This window comes from Sphaeramia orbicularis, chromosome 5 (assembly GCF_902148855.1).
Source record: "Sphaeramia orbicularis chromosome 5, fSphaOr1.1, whole genome shotgun sequence".
In the NCBI taxonomy this organism is placed as follows: Eukaryota; Metazoa; Chordata; class Actinopteri; order Kurtiformes; family Apogonidae; genus Sphaeramia; species Sphaeramia orbicularis.
Window position 1 is genome coordinate 35066249 of NC_043961.1, and position 19762 is coordinate 35086010.

General features: G+C 40.0%; 2 protein-coding genes across 2 annotated transcripts; one reads left to right on the forward strand and one right to left on the reverse strand.

Annotated features, from left to right (window-relative positions):
- The first annotated feature begins 382 nt into the window (after window positions 1-382).
- Window positions 383-8495, forward strand: slc45a1 (solute carrier family 45 member 1). The gene is given in 18 exon segments (XM_030134101.1): window positions 383-535; window positions 1138-1290; window positions 1293-1577; window positions 1668-1760; window positions 2762-2986; window positions 3435-3469; window positions 3471-3546; window positions 3549-3640; window positions 3642-3684; window positions 3687-4333; window positions 4429-4582; window positions 5202-5326; window positions 5328-5357; window positions 5359-5380; window positions 5491-5696; window positions 6424-6516; window positions 6518-6550; window positions 6552-8495. Coding segments are annotated over 17 exon segments (2439 nt in total). The 5' UTR covers window positions 383-535; window positions 1138-1157; the 3' UTR covers window positions 6699-8495.
- Window positions 8496-8951: 456 nt separating this feature from the next.
- LOC115419387 (prothymosin alpha-A) lies at window positions 8952-11624 on the reverse strand. Its single transcript, XM_030134130.1, has 5 exons — window positions 11426-11624; window positions 10731-10808; window positions 10242-10302; window positions 9954-10026; window positions 8952-9863 (listed from the first exon to the last, which is right to left on the reverse strand). Exons 1-5 carry the CDS (start codon window positions 11474-11476, stop codon window positions 9755-9757), a joined length of 372 nt encoding a protein of 123 aa, XP_029989990.1. The 5' UTR covers window positions 11477-11624; the 3' UTR covers window positions 8952-9754.
- Between the last annotated feature and the right edge of the window lie 8138 nt (window positions 11625-19762).

Genomic DNA, 19762 nt, shown 5'->3' on the forward strand with positions numbered 1-19762 from the left:
GCAAATGAAAAATATTCATGTGTTTTTAAAGACTGTAATGGCTTTACAATCCCATTTACGACAAATGTTGACTTGACTTGGTTATTTGTACTGAATTTGTCTCATAAATTGCAGCACAGTGGATGTTAATGTAGCGACTGAACAATTTAGTTTTAACTTTTAAGGGTATAAGGCAGATAGATAGATAGATAGATAGATAGATAGATAGATAGATAGATAGATAGATAGATAGATAGATAGATAGATAGATAGATAGATAGATAGATAGATAGATGTAGTTTTGTTCAGGGGTCCACTGATGCTGATGCTGCAGGGAGGGGTGTGACGTCACAGCAGCTCTGGAGGAAGACGCGGAGGGGGAGATGAAGAGGGGGAAGGAGAAGGGACGGAGGAGAGAGCGGGGGGATGACTGCATCAAAGGAAACAAAAAGCAATCATGACTCCTGTAATTTATCCTACGATTTTTGTAACTCATAAAGGTTGGTGTGTTTACCTACACAGTATGCTGCAATAAATGACGAGCCGCCCCAATAAGGTAATTATCCTCTTTCACGTTTGCATCTGCACGCCTGATTCATCTTCTCACACAGTTTAGTCGATCGTGTGGTCTTCACCTTTAAAACCAAATGTCATGTCGAGGGGGGGATACCGGGGATCATTGGCGCACTCGATCGGCTACGTGGCCACATAAAGGAGCTGGAATAGTCGAGATGGTTTATTTGGATTTAAGCGGAAATACTGGGATATTAACGCTATTATCTATAAAGCGTCAAGATTATGATGCTCGGCGGTTCCTTTGTGCCCGATTTTAGCTTCCTCCATGAAATATTAAAATGGAAACAGGCTTGATGAGAGCTGCCGCATAGCCTACTACAGTGCTACAGTCAGCCACACCGAGCACATGGGCTCTGCGCACACTTACATGCGCATTGGTTGCAGTACGTCGTGCTCTTCATTGCTGTGCTTTCGTTGCTGTTTGATGGTGACTGCAGTGTCCTCTTGGTAGCACTAAGTACCTCACATGCTCACTTTGTTACAGTGCAATCATCCTGATCATCTGATGGAAAACACTCAACCCACATCACATTTACTCTTTCCTGAAACTGCTGTCTGTCATCTTTGTGTTGCATGTTGTAGTGAAAGCTGGCTTGAGAGAGATGTCATCTCCAGGCATGGGTACCCCCAGTGACCCCCTCTTGGCCAGTCCTGGAGGGAGGTTATCCACAGCTCAGGAAGGCATCTGGAGGTGCTCGCTCCCCAAAACCGCCAGCTTCCCAACCTCCACAACTCGCACCTCAGTCACCGTGCCAACAACTTCCAAAGGCAGCCAAAGCGCCGGAAGTTAATAAGACCTTCACCTCCTCCGCCGCCCAACACACCCTGTCCCCTAGATCAGCTGGACCTTAGTGAGCTCCCTCCAAGGCGAACCTTCCAAGAGCTCCTCTTCAATGGCTGCATCTTATTTGGTATTGAATTTAGTTATGCCATGGAGACAGCCTATGTGACTCCTGTACTTCTACAAATGGGCCTCCCTGATCAGTTCTACAGCTTGGTCTGGTTTATTAGTCCCATACTGGGTAAGTTGACAATAACATAGGATGAAAAACAGGGGAACATGAATATATAATGCATCATTATGTTATTGTTTCTGTCTTTGGCATTTAAAGGATTCCTCGTTCAGCCACTCATAGGAGCATGGAGTGATCGTTGTACATCCCGTTTGGGCGAAGAAGACCTTTCATTTTTCGCTTTGGCCATTGGTAAGAAACAAGGTTAGGGTCTCAACTAGGGATGTAACAATTACCGGTATAACGATAAAACCGTGGTAAAATTGCCAACGGTTAGTATTACCATTTAAATTCTAATTATCATGATAACCGTGTTTGATTACCGCACTTTTAGGGGAAAAAAACGCTTATGTAAAGATATGCTTTTATGTCAAATATTTGAGTATAGTTTTAATTTATTACAATTTAATTTTATATACCTAATATTTGGAGCCAATATTCACTTTTAAAGTCTTTGAAAAGGTTCGTTAAGCATCTGTGTGTTATTTATGCAATAAATTATATACATTTTTCAAATCGGATATTATATATTCTTTTGTGTTTTTTGGCCTTATATGTTGATATAGTAGGTTAAAGTGAAAAAATAATAGACAGATGAGATAGATGAAGTTGTGCTGAAAAAAAGATACCAAACATGGTATATAAAGGCAAAATCAAAAGTACTGAAAAATGGACAAAATGGGCTCAGACCACTAAGGGTTAATATTTGAATGTTTCTGCCAGGAGAAAGTGCATTGTGCCAATTATTTTATTTCTTTTTTGTTGTTGTTGTTGTTGGTGTTGTTTTTTTCAAACTATGACTTGGTTAAATTATTTCAGCTTGTGTATAAGTACTTTTTAAACATTCTGAGCACAGTTTCAACAATACCACGATAATAATGATAATCGTGATAATTTTGGTCACAATAACCTTGATATGAAATTTTCATATTGTTACATCCCTAGTCTCAACATTGGTAGGGACTCAACTTCCTGGATCCCACACTTCCCATTATGCAACTTGATAGCATCCTTATTATACCGTCCCAGTCTGTTAAACCGTTTTAACTCTGAAACTCATCTGTAGAGTTTGTAATGTATGCTTTCGGTTAAACTTTTTTTTATCAAATACTAAGTCAGTGCTCCTTTCACAGCCATAGACGGGACTGTAGATCTGTTTTCGCAAGCTGTATGAATCTTATTATTGTCTGCAGGTGCTTTGGTTGGTCTTACCCTAGTGCTGAATGGGCGGGACATTGGAGGTGTACTAGCTGACACAGCATCGAATCACAAGTGGGGAATTGTCTTGACAGTGTGTGGTGTGGTTCTGATGGACTTTAGTGCTGATTCAGCTGACAATCCAAGCCATGCTTACATGATGGATGTGTGCAGCCCAGAAGACCAAGATCGGGGGCTTAACATCCATGCACTACTGGCAGGTAAATAAAATCACTTTACACTATAATAACCTTGGGGTTCAGTTATTGTTAAAAAAAAAAGTGGTTGAAAAGGAAGTAGCAGCTATAATTACAACTGAATTCAAGCTTTCAAGCACAGAATCTGATAACACATCCATGGCTGGCACTCACTTTTGATATGATAGGTATGATTTAAAAAGGAAGACAGAGAAAAAAATGACTTAACACTTTGTCTTGTAAAAACATGGACTGAGCTTCCAGAGGATCTGTCATTTAACTCTAAAATGAAATATTAAGTGTAATTCCAAAACTGACTTGTGAACATTTGTGAAATTATTTCTTTTTGTTCTGTGTGCTGTTTGTTGGTTGTAGTTTGAGTGTATTATGTCCCGTTGTAATACATTCAATAAAAATGACCAGCTTCTGAAAAAAGGTTTTAAAAGCTGTGTTTCACAATGTGACTCCTCAGGATTAGGAGGTGGATTCGGCTACATTGTGGGAGGACATCAACTGGGACCAAACCCAATTCGGAAAGTCCATGGGAGGTCAGCTGCGAGTTATATACCTGTTCACCAGTATCACCCTGTGTTTGCCACAGCCATGACTCTAATAAGTAGCCCTGAGCGACCCCTACCAAAGAGCCAACCCAACAAAAACTCAAGTAAAAGTCATCTGAAAAAGCCCAAGCCTCCCTCTTCCTCCGTCTCCTCCTGTCCCCCCAGGATCAGCTCCGGACTCGATGAGGACGACGAGGAGGGTCTTTACAGCTATAATTTCTCAAATTCTCATCCATGTAATCCCGACCCTCTTGCTCATTCTTGCAGTGCAAGTGCACGTCTTTGTGCTGGCTTGACTAGCCCTATATCCCCCCTGAGTCCCCTCACTCCCAAATATGGCAGCTTTATAAGTCGAGACAGCTCGCTAACAGGCATCAATGAGTTTGCCTCTTCACTTGGAACCTCCTACATAGACAGAGTACTCATAGACTGCTATACGGGTCAGCAGACACCACAGGGCCTTGGCCCCAACTCCACCTCTGTCCCAATGCCTCCCGGAGACTCCCCTCCACCTGATGAGTCCACACAGGGGACAGACGGTCATCCTGCAGGACAAACACAGGCAGATGTGGAGGCTCTTCCTGCTGGGGAAGCTCAGGATGCAGAAGAGCCTCAGTCTGATGGAGATGCACAGCCTCCTGGAGCATCTCAGGTCAGCACTGGGGCACAGCCTGGAGCAGGGTCACATCGGGGCTCTACTGCTGGTATCCTAAAGCGACCTCAGAGTCTTGCGCTCATGGAGGAGCCTTTGGCAACTCAGATTGTTGGGCTGGAGAATGGACGAAGGAGAACAGTGACCTTCAGCCAGCAGGTCAGTCACATTGTTTTTAAATGACAGGAGCTGATAAGTCACTTACTATGAGCATTTTAACCACAGTGTTTGTCTTCTGTTTTTTTGTGATGAAGGTGGCTAACATTTTGCTGAATGGGGTGCGCTATGAAAGTGATCTCAGTGAGAATGTGGAGACAGGAGAATCCCAAATGTCAATGAAGCTGCTGTGTATAGCCATCTACAGAATGCCTCCCTCTCTGCGGAGTTTATGCACTAATCATTTTTTGGGTAAGAAAACCTATTTCATGTACAGAAAACAGAAGAATAATCGAGGCCTGATCCTCATTTATAGTGATGTCCAGTCAGATAATTAATTAAATGAGTGTATAAATAGGGTTAATTATAGAAGAGGAGGTATTCAGAAAAAGAAGCATAAGTTCATTTTTAGGATGCTTAGTAGAAAGCTCCAGTTAATGAGAGCATACAGAAGAAAATATGCTTTATATCCATTAGTCATTTAAATCAACTCTAATATAAAACATCATCATTTATGGACTATTTTGTATTAAAATTTAATTAAATGCAGTCTCAATTCAATTATGCTACATAATTTTACAGGTTTAGTGAAGGCCATTTCCTTTAGAAAAAGGTTGTTAGATGACTGCAAAGGACAGACGATCAAAGATTATTTGATATTCGAGTCAGGGGCAGACTAAAAATAAGAATTATATTCTTCGTAGTGCTCCTTTCCAATGATGAAAAATGCTGGTTTGTATATATAATGTATTTGTGTGCCAGTTATATGTGCATTTTCATGAAAGGAACAAGTAAAAGAATAAAATGAAAGAAAATGAAGTGGTGTGTTTGATGTTAGACCACTCAAGGGTTAACTCTATTTCTGCTTCAGGCTGGCTGTCCTTTGAAGGCATGCTGCTCTTCTATACTGACTTCATGGGGGAGGTGGTATTTGAAGGAGACCCCAAAGCCCCCCATGACTCTGAAGCTTACCAACGCTACAATGCTGGTGTCAGTAATGGGCTGCTGGGGCATGTGCATCTATGCAATTCAGTGCTGCTTTCTACTCAGGTAAAAATACATCATGTATGGCTGTTAGTGCAGCTCTGCCCTCCTGGTTTTACTTACAGATTTATAACAGTTCTTTCTATTTCTCTTTGGGTTTGTACCTCAACTTTTAGCCATATTGGAGAAACTGGAGGAGCGTTTTTCTCTTCGCACTCTGTATTTTTTTGCCTACTTGGCATTTGGTTTGGGCACTGGCCTGGCCACACTGTCCACCAACCTATACGTGGTACTTTCTCTGTGTGTCACCTATGGGGTGCTGTTCTCCTCTTTATGCACGCTGCCTTACTCTCTGCTGTGTGAATACTACCAGAGCCCTCAGGTCAGTCTCCTCAACTGGACTCATTTGACTTTAAAGGTTCAGGGTGTGTAGGATTTAAGGGGATTTAAGTGTAGAAAAGGATTGTCTACATAATAAGAAAACTTTGGTTTTGATTAGTGTTTAATATTAACAATTCTTGTACTGTCATTCTTTTTGAATTAGTTCTTTATTTCTTCATAGGGAACAACTACTCCTCTGTAGTGTTGTATCACCATGTCTATGAAGACTTCTTCACATTTATTATGTTTTTAAGCATGCAATAAGGTGCATTACCAGGAGACAGGACCAGAATTCCATAAATAAAATCAAAAAAAGCGTAAATTGAAATTGAGATTAGAAAGTTTTATTCCTCAATAAAAATACAAACTGCAACTGTTTGCTTAAATATACTCATTGTAAATGTGTTTCTTTCATTATTGCCTGACAGTGGTTCTTTATTTGATTGGAAGTCAAATATAGTCTTTGTTTGGTTGATACCACACATATATAGCTCAAAGGTTTGATTAAAAAAAAGACTCTTTTATATTATGAAAGATTAGTAATATTGAAAAACATTTGTTTTGGTCATATTCCTTGGCATTAGTTGAATACAACTTGCAGTCTCACCACTAGATGCCACTATATGTTACTCAGTAAATCTTTAAGTTTGCCTATGTAATTGATTAACATGAACTTACTGTATTTTGTGACTGAAAGTGTTACTTAACTCTTCCTCTGTGCTCTTCAGTTTTGCGGCTCTTCAGAGGAAGGGACCAGACGAGGGATGGGGGTGGACATCTCTCTGCTCAGCTGCCAGTATTTCCTGGCTCAGATCCTGGTCCTCTGTGGCGATGGGACCTCTGACCTCACTGGTGGGGTGGGGCCCAGGGAGTGATGTACTTTGCGAGTCTGATGTCATTCGTGGGATGTCTGTACTCCTCTCTCTGCGTGGTGTACCAACTGCCCCCCCCTGAGGGTGAGCCCCCCGAAAGCGAGACCCAGCCTCTATTGGTGCACATTTAGAGAAGCCTCTTAATTTACTTTACCTCACTCACATACTTAAGGGCACACACTCTCATGCTGTCACTTTGGTGTCTGAGTGTGTTGACCTTCACAGCACTCATAGGACAAACACACTGTACACCCTGCCGCACACTGTACAGCACAGTATCATATATTATTTTACACCAATCAGCACTGCTCTTCTCAGAGCTAGACAGACAGACAGACAGACATTGGCCACTGCTCTAATATGTGTACATGACCAGTGTGTTCATACAGTGTGTGTGCCCATGTATTTTTTTCCTAACTTTTGCAAACGAATGTGTGGCCTCTTTGAATGCAGTGTGATTTGTGTGTTTGTGTGCGTGGGTGGAGCTGTTGGTGAGTCTAATTCTTTGCTGTAAAATTTTGCATCATCTTATCTTGCTTGTTGATGTCCAGGTTAGAAATGTTGACCACTACACACGAGCTAATCACAGCTTTTCCCTCTTTTTCTTCCTTTTATCAGTTGCCTAACGTCTGCATGAGCTGCAATGTAATCTTTCAAAGCCTTTTGTTAATGTTTTGTTTTGGTCATATGGCCAAAGAAATGTCTACCTGCCTGTTTCTCTGAGTTAGCATGTTAGCGTCACACTGTAGGCAGGATTTTCTGACTAAATGAATGTGCTGCCAGTGACCACTCAGACACACAATTTCAATGTCTCTTCATTGATTCAAGAGCTCTTATAGCATTATTTGGCAACACCTGCTTAATATTCAAATGAAGCTTAACAAGGCTTAATCACAGTTGCGGTTTTTGAAGGGCTTCACGTTTTTCACATTTTAAGTGGTAAATAAAAATAGTACCCACAACTACACAACCACACAATTATTAGATGTACTATTCTAAAGTCAAATCGAAGCAACACAAAACAAATCCAAGTGAGCTATCCCCAAATTCCACTGTTTGATGCTGGGCGACTCGTAATTACGTCCCAATTATTAATACAATCCCAGTTACCTAAAGCGTCATAAACCTATGAGTCATAGGTTGAAACACACCTTCAAAACATTAAGACACGTGTACTGGTGGCAAATTCTATCTGGGCCCTCACTAAGCCATGGACAGCCCTGTGAGCTGTCACCCTTCTCCTGGCCTTGCCATTGTAATGACAGTGATTCTTGTCATTATCAGGAAGAGGAGAAGTTGAAACTGGGGTGTGAATCAGCATTCAGTCGGAAACCGAACAAAACAGAAGAACAACAAACAAAGAGAAGACACATGTGAACTATGGGTAACACTGAAGGTGGACAACAATGCAAGGAAAAACTGTGGGGGTTCATAAGCCAGCAGAAAGTGCTTATCGTCATCATCAGGGTGCATGCTTAAGGTAGTAGGCTTCTGCGCCACCATGCTTGGCCCATCTGAATTAGCCCTCACAGGGAAGGTCAAACGTCATTGTTTTATCCATCCTACTGTTGCCATCTTCATCTGCAAAATGGTACATATAATTTAATTCTGACATCTGTTGTGCCATGGCAAATGGTATGCTTTACTGCCTCAACACAAGCATCAAATCTGACTTCAGGGCTTTAACATAGAGTAAATTTAAGTATTTAGTTTGTTCTAAGCCTTTTAAGTCCAAGTCATTGTGATTATTTTATTGACTGGCTCTCACAAATGAGCACCCAAAAAATATGGTGCAAGTCATAATTGCTGCATCAGCTGAATGTCAATAATTGCCTACTATTAAAGCCTCCTGGACTGACTGGATGCACAACATGCTCATGTTTCTGAGGAAACAGTAATTGTGCGGATCATGCTGTTGCAGCTTGCTTGAGAAAAATAAATAAAATTGAGTTTTGTGTTTAATTGTATCACTTATTACTCAATATTAGCAGTGTTACTGTAAAATACTTTTTTAGGCTTCAGTTAAAACTAAAATTATCATTTTGCCATTTTGGACTCTTGTGTCAATTATTGTTTTCTCACTTGTTACCATTGTAACACACACACACACACACACAGCCTTCACCAAAGCTGACTTGAACAATCTGCAATCCTTAAGTATACCACAGGGGGGAGTCAGGAGACAAGACAGTAAACCCATTGATTTGCTGCACCCTTTTCCATTACTAAGTGAGTGAGATTATTCCAGTTCCTTCCTGCATCTAAGCCAGCCATTTTCCATGTTAATAAAAATTGGGTCAAGTGACATCATCTACACATAAAGCCAGTTTTAGACACACCAATGGTCCACAAACAGGTAAAACGCACACAAAGGACACACACACTTAAGTAAAAAGACAATTTATTTGTTTCAGAATATACAAAGCAGTGGCTGAAGTAACCGAATGTCATTCTGGTTCTGAAAAAGGCAGTCTTGGACACAAAACTGGGCTACCCAGCCATAACATAAGTCATTGAAAACGCTAGAAACAAAAGTATAAATGGTACAAACTTGCGTGGAATGCATACAGAACAAATGACCAAAGCCTTAAGATTTAAGAGGGGTTAATTAACATTGGAGAATCATGCCTGCGTGAAACAGGGTCAAGCAATCTTATCATGGAGGCACAAGACTGAGCCCCTTTATTCATTTGCACCATCTGTTATGATAACAGGGCAGCCAAGCCAAGGATTAACTAGCAGCTTAACACAAAAATCATGCCTCAACTAATAATGCCAACAACTGTCCATTAGCCCCTGCTTAAAACTTATCTTTGGTCCTTAAGTGAATCTGAAAGGTCAACATGAGCCTTGGAGGTGAGCAGCTGCCTGTATGTATGAATCATCTGGTCAGCACTGACATAATAGAGATTGTGCTCCTAACATACTGATATAAAACCTCAAAAAAAAAAAGAAAAGAAAAGAAAAACAAAAAAAAAGAAAAAAAAAGTCTCTTGGTGTGGCCCAATTTGTACAAGTAGAAAAAAAGCTCACTTGAAAGACCAATAAATAACATTTCATAAAAAAGGAGGCAGGGCCACTATGTTTCAGGACTCCAGTGCAATGTGATAACATGGGAGCAAACAAAAAGAAATCTCTCAAAGACAAAGAAAGCACAAGCTCTAGAACACGATGTTGACCAGGCTGGTTAAGACAGTGCTGCAAACATGTAGCGGGGCAGAGATCTAGGCCTCCACTTCAGCCTCTTTTGACTCTCCATTTTCTTCTGTCTTCTGCTTTTTTGTCTCCACTTTCTCCTGATAAAAACAGAAAAATTTCATTAAGAATAAAAAATGTATGTAGTCAGGCCACAGGAATCAATGGATTGTATCTGTAAGAAAACGCACCTCCTCCCTTCTGCTGCACGCTTCACAGGCTGTGCTTCAGCCTCCTCAGCAGGGGGCGCCTCCTCTGCATTCCCTGTACAGCACAGATGAAACCATTTAGAGGCTAGATTTTTACATTTAAGTGTCATTTGAATTCAACTATGACCACCAGAGGAAAAGCAAAATGAATTTTGATCTTAATGACACGAAGATATAGTGTCCTTATAGATAATGAAGATATTTACAAGAAAATCTAGAAATTCAAAGATCTGGAAACTTTACAAACAAGGCTTAATTTATTAAATTTACCATTTCCATTCTTATGTTCCTCCTCTGCAGTCTCCACTTTGTCACTGTGATCAGCACCATTCTGAAAAGAGAGAAGGGAATGTCAGTCCAGTAAAACATGTCCTCACTGGCCTTTTAAGTAAACAGTAATGGATGATAGACCATGTTGCAAACCTCCAAAAATGATATCATGGAATCCCAAGCATAGTTGGAATAATCCTCCTAGACTGTTTTATATGTACAGACTCCTCTGGGACATTGGGACACTTAAAAAGGCATGTGTGTAGCGTTCCCCTGGGGATTAGCCATCAGGCTCTGGGAAACCTCAGTCAAGAAAAACCAATGGAGACATCCAAAACGTTGCTAGCTAACATCTGTGCCATTTCACAACCCAAACAAAGCACAGTGTGGAGAGCAGCTGAACAGAAGGGGGGGAGGCGGGTGCAGCGACACCTGCATGAGGGGTGCTAAGACAAAAGGCCATGAGGCTTGTCCTCCTATCCAACTCACAGTGCCATTGGCAGGTGCGTCCCCGCTGCCGGTCTTCTTCTCCTCCTCCACTTCTGCTTCTTTCTTCTCTTTCAGTTCCTACAAAGTAAAAGCATGTCTTCAGTCATTGTGTTGAACAGTTTTGATAGTTTATACAGAAGTGCCAAACGTCTGATGGAAAAAAGTGCGTTCCAAAAAAAATGCACCTGAAAAAAAATGCCCTTATTACTGGTTTAATTCTCAATGAAAAACAAAAAAGACAAATCAGTGTTACACATCCTCATCCCACCTCGCGCCGTGTCGTTGCCGCTGCTTCCCGCCCACAGCAGCTCCACTTCATCAGCGGTACCGTTTACGCCGCTTTGTCTGCTCAACTGCACATTTTTTAGCTAACCACATCACATACACTTCATTTCTCTGCTCTAATGTTTAGCTGTCCGCGCGGGAAAATACGAATTAATCCCACCGGCTGTTAGTAATTGTCGACATTTTTCAGCCCTTCAGGCTATACAGGGTTTTTTTTTCATATCACTGCTTTAATTTACATAAAGTAGCGTTAACGGTAAAGGTTTATTCCCACCACCGACCACCCGACTGTTTTTTAACCTAAGCCAAAGCCATTGTTAACATACACAAAACAACAACTTTAAAAAAGTTCTCAAAATCTTTTAACACGACAGTTCAACCGAGAAAAAAAAGCAGTGAATGAAACCCACCTTGGCTGTAACCTCTGCAGTTGCGGTCGTGTCAACAGCTGTGTCGGCCATGGCTAGTTGTGTATAAATTTGGATAAGTATATTCCTTTTAAGAAAAAAAAAAGATTTTTAATTTGTTGGCGCTTTGCCTTCGTGTGGACAATCCAAAGACGCTGAAAGAGAAATGATGTCTGCCCGTCTCCGCTTTTCTCCCGAGCTCGTTGAAAATGCACACTCGTTGGATACAGCGGGCCGATCTCGCACGCCATTGGATAATGTCGACCAACGAAGTTTTTTATTGGTTTAATTATTTGCCTATCTAAACAACACGTCCCGCCTACCGACTACCTCTTCGCTGATTGGTCAATTGTTTTAAAGCGCTGCTCTACGACATGCGACTTTTCCCCCCACTGCCCACCAGTTTACGTGTGGATTTCACCTAAATGTTGAACAATGGATGTAAGTGGCCCTCTCGTTAAAGTTGTAAGAATTTATTTGACAGTTTTAACGATTGAACATTGTCGTAAGGGGACAGGTTCGTAAAGTTTATGGAGAAATGCCCACAGAAGACTTCTTTTGTCTTTGCACTTCTGTGTAGAGATGGGGTCGGTTTCAAATTACAAGCAAAATGGAATAATGTGACGATGTGAAAACCATTTGGCCACGCCTCCTTTCTATATTTAACTCTAGGAACAAAATGATTTCCTGGTTAATTGTGCTTAGACTTTCCCTTTTTTTTCTTAAAAAAACCTGATAGAGTAACTCTCACAGTGCACCTGCTACATTAATACACGTATTTAAACTTTTCAGTGCTCTATTACACAAATACAGATGGACAAAGAACTTATCTGAAAAGCCTGACAACTAGATTATTTTTTTTTAGTTCAATATAAACTTGGAGTTATATTCTGTTCAAAACAAATATTGACCAATAAGTAACTCAGCTGTTGTCTCTAAAAATAGTCCATGTAATTTAAATTGAGATTACTTTATGTTTTACTAAAAATGTAATGAGGAAGTGAAGTTCAGCAAACAAACCCTCTCTGTTCTAGGCTACATTTGATAACAAAGAAAAAACTAGGATAAGGAGGAGTTAATCATAGACAGCAATGGGGCGTGGTGTGGAACAGTAAGTATGTGTGATTAGAAATTCATTATACAATGTGCGTTGTATTACAAATACTCTTAGTACATCATTAAATTTGGTAAGAAAAAATTTCTAAATACACATAGCAAAGAGTAGGTAATAAAGATGATACGGTGAACAAAAAAGGCACTGTTCTTGAGGTCAAAGGGTATCTGAGGACATGGTTAAAATACATCCTGAGAAAAACAAAATTACATTGAAAAGTTAAAAAAATAAATAAAACAATAAATTTAAAAAATATAGCAATATATCATGTCTACACTGAATACCATAATTCTAAAATGATGTGCTTTATAGTTAATGGAGGTGATTCGTCATAATTCAGTGTTGTTGGATCCGCTCAGGTGTACTGATTAAACATAATTGACATGGAAGGACTGTGTGGACCCGACCAGTGCAAATCAAACAGCAAGCTGTAACTTAAGATATTATTGTCTAAATATTAACATATTTCTCTCTCATTGAAACTCCTTTTTGACCAATTGAGATGATTTTTCTGTATCTTCATGTCTCATTGCATATTGTCCTATATAATTACAATTATTGCATTAACACATAATACATTTTATCTTTTGATGAAAAATGTATACTGTTGTTGTCTTGCATAGAAACCAGCTGCATGTCTTTTCTTTGTGGTAACTTTCCTTACCATCACCGCCTTTACTCATCCAACTGTTAAACCAAAGGAAATGGCAACATGCAACTGTGTGGGCCCTCAGTTCCATCTTAGCCTGAATAAAGACAGTCTGTCACTGTCAGTAAAAAAACAAGAAAAATCTTTTTTTCCCCTTTCTATAAAGACAGGTAAAAAAAAACAAACAAAAAAAAAAAACAAAGCAAAACATAGAGTAATATGGGATACAACAGATTTTCTCTCGTGTGAATAAAATCATTTGGTTTGGTGCAATCTTATTACCACACTGCTATTGTTTTCACCCACACCCACTTATCACTCAGTTTCATAAAACATTTACCTTCTGAGATCGTTGTCAGTGCAACAGTTTAATCTCTGCTTGTTTAACTGCATACCTCCAACACGCCACAGTTGTGCCACACATCTCATCAGTTTGGTCTGGATTTCAAATTTTTCTAGACAGCCTTACCAGTGTTTTTGTCTTCAACTTGTCCCAGCACATCCAAGGAGGATATCTTGACATGAGTATTTCTCCAGCCTCTAATTTAAGGGCCTCGTACAAGCTAATCCACAGTTATCTTCTCCATGCCATGCCAGTATTCAAGCTACTGATTTTGAAGAAACCTCCCAAGCCCTGTTTAGTCATTCACCTCACATTCAGCTGAAATATAGGCCTAATTATGAAGGTTGTAATTACACTTAGAGATCAAAGGGCTTCGTGGCACTTTTTACTGAGATTTATTTTTCATGTGTGATTCTTTTTTTTTTTTTTTTTATAGTCTGTTCAGAGTATGAAAGCTTTTAGCTTCATATAACAAAACAACAAATAAAAACAAGTTGCAATGGACAATGAACAAAACAACAGAATAATATTAGTTTTTATAGTCTGGTTAAAAATGATGACAGTGTAAATATGAAGAAGCAAATGTAAAACAATCCCCACAACACTTCACTTAAAGCCAAGTATTCCTTTTGGCATAGCATAGAGTGTTACCGTTTTATTTGAGCAATGAAAACCATGTCCAGACTGTGCAGTGGAGCAGACATCCACAATGTAATGGACTTAGGAGAGTGCAAAACCTCGATCCATGGGAGGAGCAGGAGAACAGGCTAAAAGCAGCAGAAGGCATTACTCACTCTTTTCTGTCACTGGAAAATGGGAGCAATCAGAGAGGGGGAGTGTTTGTGAGATCATTTCCTGTTGGCTTTTTTTTTCTTATTTGCCTACCTCAACATGTTACCATGTGCCAAAGATCTATTACAAAGGAGGGGTGAAGGGGGTTTAAGGCAGCGTGTATATTTTGCAGGTAATCGAGGTGAGCCAAAGTGTGGCATAAGAAGCAGAGTCAAAGAAAAACATTTATGTAGCTATGTAGAAAAGGATTAATCTTTTATGCGGCGAAACTGGAAACTTTACCACTCTTTCCACAAGTAAGAACTGGAAAACTGTTTTACACTATTCAAAATTATGAGACCACAGAAAGCCATACTGTATAAAAGAAAAGCCTCTTTGTGTTCACAGCAACACATGTTTTACAGTAAATAAAGTATTTTGCATCAGTTTCCATAGCCTGGGGAAAGATTTCTTTGAGTACTTAACTGTTGCATTGTGTTCTGACAGGCCAGTGGATGCATAAGGGTATTGGTTTGGGGGAGGTGAGCATCTTAATTTCACCTTAATTTCCTGGAGACAATTGGCTGACCTGACTTGTGGAATGTCAGTGCTCGGGGGTAGGGCGAAGTGGGGCCCATCAAAGAGCAGAGGTCAGGATTAGGCGGGGGAAGGGTCCTGATAATTGGAGAAATTGTTGGGGGCAAGCTGAGTTCTTTTGTTTTGAACAGCAGTGTCCTGCACGGTCGGGCCAGCTTTCTCTGGTTCTCATGGAAGCCCTGCAGTGTACAGGGACAACATAAAGTTAACTTCTCCTCAGGATTCTGAAGTCAAATGTATAGCGAAGTAGAAATCATGTACTTACTGATGATCAGGAAAGTAGTATTATTATTGGTAACATATACTAATGGAGAAATGTACTTTTTTGCACCATTATACAGCAAAAAGTATTTATTGCGCAGTCCTGTTGTCCTAATAGTTTATAATATATACTTAAAAGAGCTTTAATTTACAATGAATTGTGATTAATGTTCTAAGAATAGTACTTAAAAACGTAATAAGCAATGAAGAAAGAAACAGTACAGACATTGCATTTGAGATATTTTTATATATCATTAAAAAAAAGAAGAACAATCATTATGTTTTCAGTGTACAGTAACAGCAAAAACTATTAACATATTATACAAACCAAAGTTTTTCAGTTCATGGGGCCAAGAAATCCGGAAGGCATTGAAGGCAGTTGTGTGTCACCTCAGTGATGCATGGTTGATGTTTGGAGGATTAAGAAGATGCCTGGGATTGTGTTCCCCAGGGCTGTATGCTGGGTGGTTTGTTAAATTTAAAGCAGCGTCATTTATATTTTTAGGGGGTACGAATGAAAGAAAGTGTGTTATCTCCTCCCATGTTTGTTTTAAATGTGAGAGAATATCATGGACCTGTCAAAATCTAAAGTTAAGGTTGGAAACTCTGCTGTTCTTGGCTTAAATGTCAAGGAAACTGCACAAGGAATTTGGGTAACTTACAATCGACTAACAATTGGGATGAGTTTACTGTGATACAAACCGATTCTGTGGGTTTTCTATAGGTGTGGTAATAGACTCCTCCCATGTGTTGAAGAATTCAGATATTTGAGTATGTCATTATTAATGAATGAGGGTAAAAGAGATCACCATATAAGATGTAGTGAAATGCATCAGCCAGAGTCATGTTTTGTTCGGGATCATAGTGTTAAAGAGAAAGCTAATCTACAAAAATGCTTCTTGGCTGTTTATCTTTAATCTGATTCTCACCTTTTAAAAAAACAAGCATTTTCTATAGTTGCAGCAACTCAAAAAATCATAGACAGGTCAGGTGCACATGGGTTACAAAAGGGCCTAGGTCTTCCACTTAAAATGGTACTGTAACCCTATGGTGACTGTAGGGGAAATTGCAGTGGAAAAGAAAGGTTAATGTTAGCCATCATAATGGTCTTCATTCACAACATCGGTGAAAGGAAAGCATGTTTCTCAGCATGTCCAGGCTGATTGCTGTGGGATGTAATTCAACATGTTGTCCATGAATCCATCCATTAAGTATTAATATACATCAACAAGCACTTTACCTTCCATAATGGTGAAATAATACTTCATACAGAGACCAAAGTCTAGTATCACACAGGAAAAATATATGAAATTAACACAAATATAAATCTATCTTTATTTTTCTATAGTGTTTAAAACGTATAATGGAATTATCCACTGCAGTTCATATAAAGCTACAATTTAGGATATTGTAATATAAATAATAAATCCCACAGTCAGGAAAAACAAATGTATAAATGTAATTTTAATCTTGTGCTTAAAAGAATAGTAAATGCTTTTCTTCTTCACAGCCCTACTTTAACTTTGGCTTCACTACCTTATTTATTTCACCTCTTAGCCCCTCCCCTGCAACTGTCTTGCCAGAGAAAAGTGGAAATTTCCAGTAATTCCTACTGCTTCACAAGAATTGCTCCTCCTCCTCTTAGTTTCCCGCCTTTCATTCTACCTGCTCCTTCTTGCTGCAAACTTGCTTGAAGACCTCATGACCCAATGCTGCACAACTGAAAGTGCCCAGTAGTTTTTACTTTTTTACATGTAAAAAATTCCCACTTGTGAGATGAATGTTTTATGTATGTTAGCAAAGCAGCTATGATCTTGTTTTGAAGATGTTTAAAATCAAGATACTGGAGAAGGTTTTGTTTGTGTCCTGCTTTTTCTAGGAGTAACAGATCGATCTTCCTTTTGTGTACTGTTTCAGTGCAGAGTATCCTGTTAAACTGAGAATATACTGCAGTGGCCTGTATTAAGAGGGAAGATACATGTAATTATTTCATTAGCTGAATGATGAACTTTGGTGTGGGATCACAGAACAGATGGTAGATTTGCATTTCTATTTCTCTGGCTGATCTGATATTCTGGTTTCAGTGATATCACATGCTCCAAAGCATGCCAACAACTGAAAGATTTAATATTCAAGAAAACTGACGAGAACCTTAGATATTAAAAAGGGCTTAGGTATGACTCAGATATGGAATACGTTAACATGTTTACAACTAGTGAAACAGAGGATATTATTGCACTAGTCTGTGGTTTTACAACTTCCTCTTATTTCAACAGCATAATATTATTCACACATGCAGCCTGATGAACGATGGGAATAAATTTAAGTAAACTATAAATGAAGCCATAGACAGCTGTAGTGGAGAACTTTAAGTGTGTTGATGGCATGAGGCACACTGACCTTAGACCCATTGTTATGCACCAACAAAGAGCCATCTGCACAGCAACCAAAGCTGAGATGAGGGACTAGCACACAGGGGGACCAAAGGGGGGAGGGACAGCAGACCAGGAGTGTAAAAGAGAAAACACAACACAAATAAAATAAATTTTAAATGGGACTTGATCAGCTGGATAATATCTAGATTATAAAGCAGCCAGTGCAAACATGTCAGAGCTTTCTACACAAAGGAAACAACAAGCTGTACAACATATCTACCCAGACAGCATGTAGGTCTCTCCACCGCTGGTAAAGTGGAGGACAAGAGCTGCTGGCCTAATCAGTCAAGAGCACATTTCCTGCCTCCTGCATGATGAGATGAAGTCAACTGAAGCTGCTTAAGGCTAATATTTAACCCAAAAATTGGACCTCAGACACAGCAGGGAGCTCATTTATTCTGACAGACTGGCTTTGTGCACGTTAGTTTTTAGATAATATACTGATTTTTAAAGTGTAATGTTTAGTTGGAGGTAGAATCAGTGCTTCAAGCAATGCCAGATTTTCTCCATCCACATGGAGCAGTGCACATCTCAAAATGGTGCAAACAAAGACAAAATGGTGTCAGGGACATCTGTAAAAATCACAAATGTTTCACAGGTAAGACATGAGAGTCAGGATTGCTTAGCAACAGCAGTAAAAAATTCTTGCAGCTTGTGTGGCAACAGGGAAACTGTTTGTGCTGCCCCCCAGTGGTGGACTGGAAGTACTGGGCTGAAGTGACATAGAATGATAGAGGGTCCACTTTTCTGCCGAATACTCAGTGTGTGCAGTATAATGAGGTAACCACAGTCATTCCCAATGCGAAATGGTCTTTGAGAGAAGGGGACGTGATACAAAGCAGTGATATCTTCTTTCCTTCATCAAAGCTGTTCAAAATTATGTTGAGTAATTTGATTGGCTGGAAAATGTACCAGCTCTCATGGCTGACGGTTGCTTAGCAACACTCAAGGGAGGGTTTGATGTTGGTGGGTGTGAGTATGGGGGGTGGGGCCTTCGTTAAGGGGAGGGAGCATTCTGGTTACAGACACACAGACTGGGGAAATACCTGGCAAAATTCCCAAATAAATAAATGAGACGGGGACAGACAGAGACGGAGGAACAGGACAAGGGTATTTTCTGGGTCCAGCCATTAGAAAGATAAAACTCTGAGACAACAGTTGGAGATAAAGGGAACAGGGCATTTTAAGTGATAGTGCAGTTTGTTCCCACAGCAGAATGAGACACAAAGAATTGAGTATTTTCCTTAAAAAAAATTTACTAAAAGTAAGTTGTATTTTAAGAGACAACTTTGCAGTAAGTAGCTACCTGATGTACTGAAGCAGAACATAACAAACTCCCGCCTGGGGTTTTTGAAACACCAAATGGATCTCTGAGAAAGGTTGTGATTGGTTAAACAGGACATGGGGCGTAGCAGTTGATAAGGTGTGACAGTTTGATGAGAAGCAGATGAATAAAGCCACAAAGGAGTCTGTAGTGCATGGACAGGGTTCTGCTGAAACATGACTTGTCCTTGCATGGCTGAGTTTGTTTGTTCACATCACTGGGTGTGTGTAGGTGTGTTGGTTTAATGTGTCATTTTCATGGAACTGGGCAAATTGGAAGTTTTAATTTGGATTTGCTGAATGAAACACAACAGCCTGCAGTGTATGCAGATGAATCCTGCAGAAATTGAGGATGTCGGGTTATTAGGTGCTAAACAGACTGCGCTACAGAAAACATGCAGATTTTGAGCAAGAGGAAGAGAAAAGGTGGAAAATGGGCTTATATGGAAAAGGAGGGGTGAAAAGGACAGGGTGGGGGGCTGCTGCTGCTGCCTCTGGTAGGTACAGCCTGCAGGAGGTGGGTCTTGGAAATGGCTCATGCGGGCGGTCTCTACAGGCAATGAGGACTCTTTGTCAGGAGCAGGAAATGAGGTTTCTGTTGTGATTAAAAAGAAGGTTTCTATGGCAATGCGGAGAGCCGTGTGCACAGAGAATTTGTTGGGAGCGGAGGGGGCTAAGTGAGAGTAGAATTTCAAAGAAAGCAGCCTCCTCCATCTCATCTCCCACCACTGCCACCCCCCTCTGCCTTTCCACAGCACCCTTTTATCTCTGATAATCTGTTTTCATAGCCACACAGTTGAGAATGCAAGAGGATTATCTTGAGCAAACCAAGTCATTGGTCGATCAG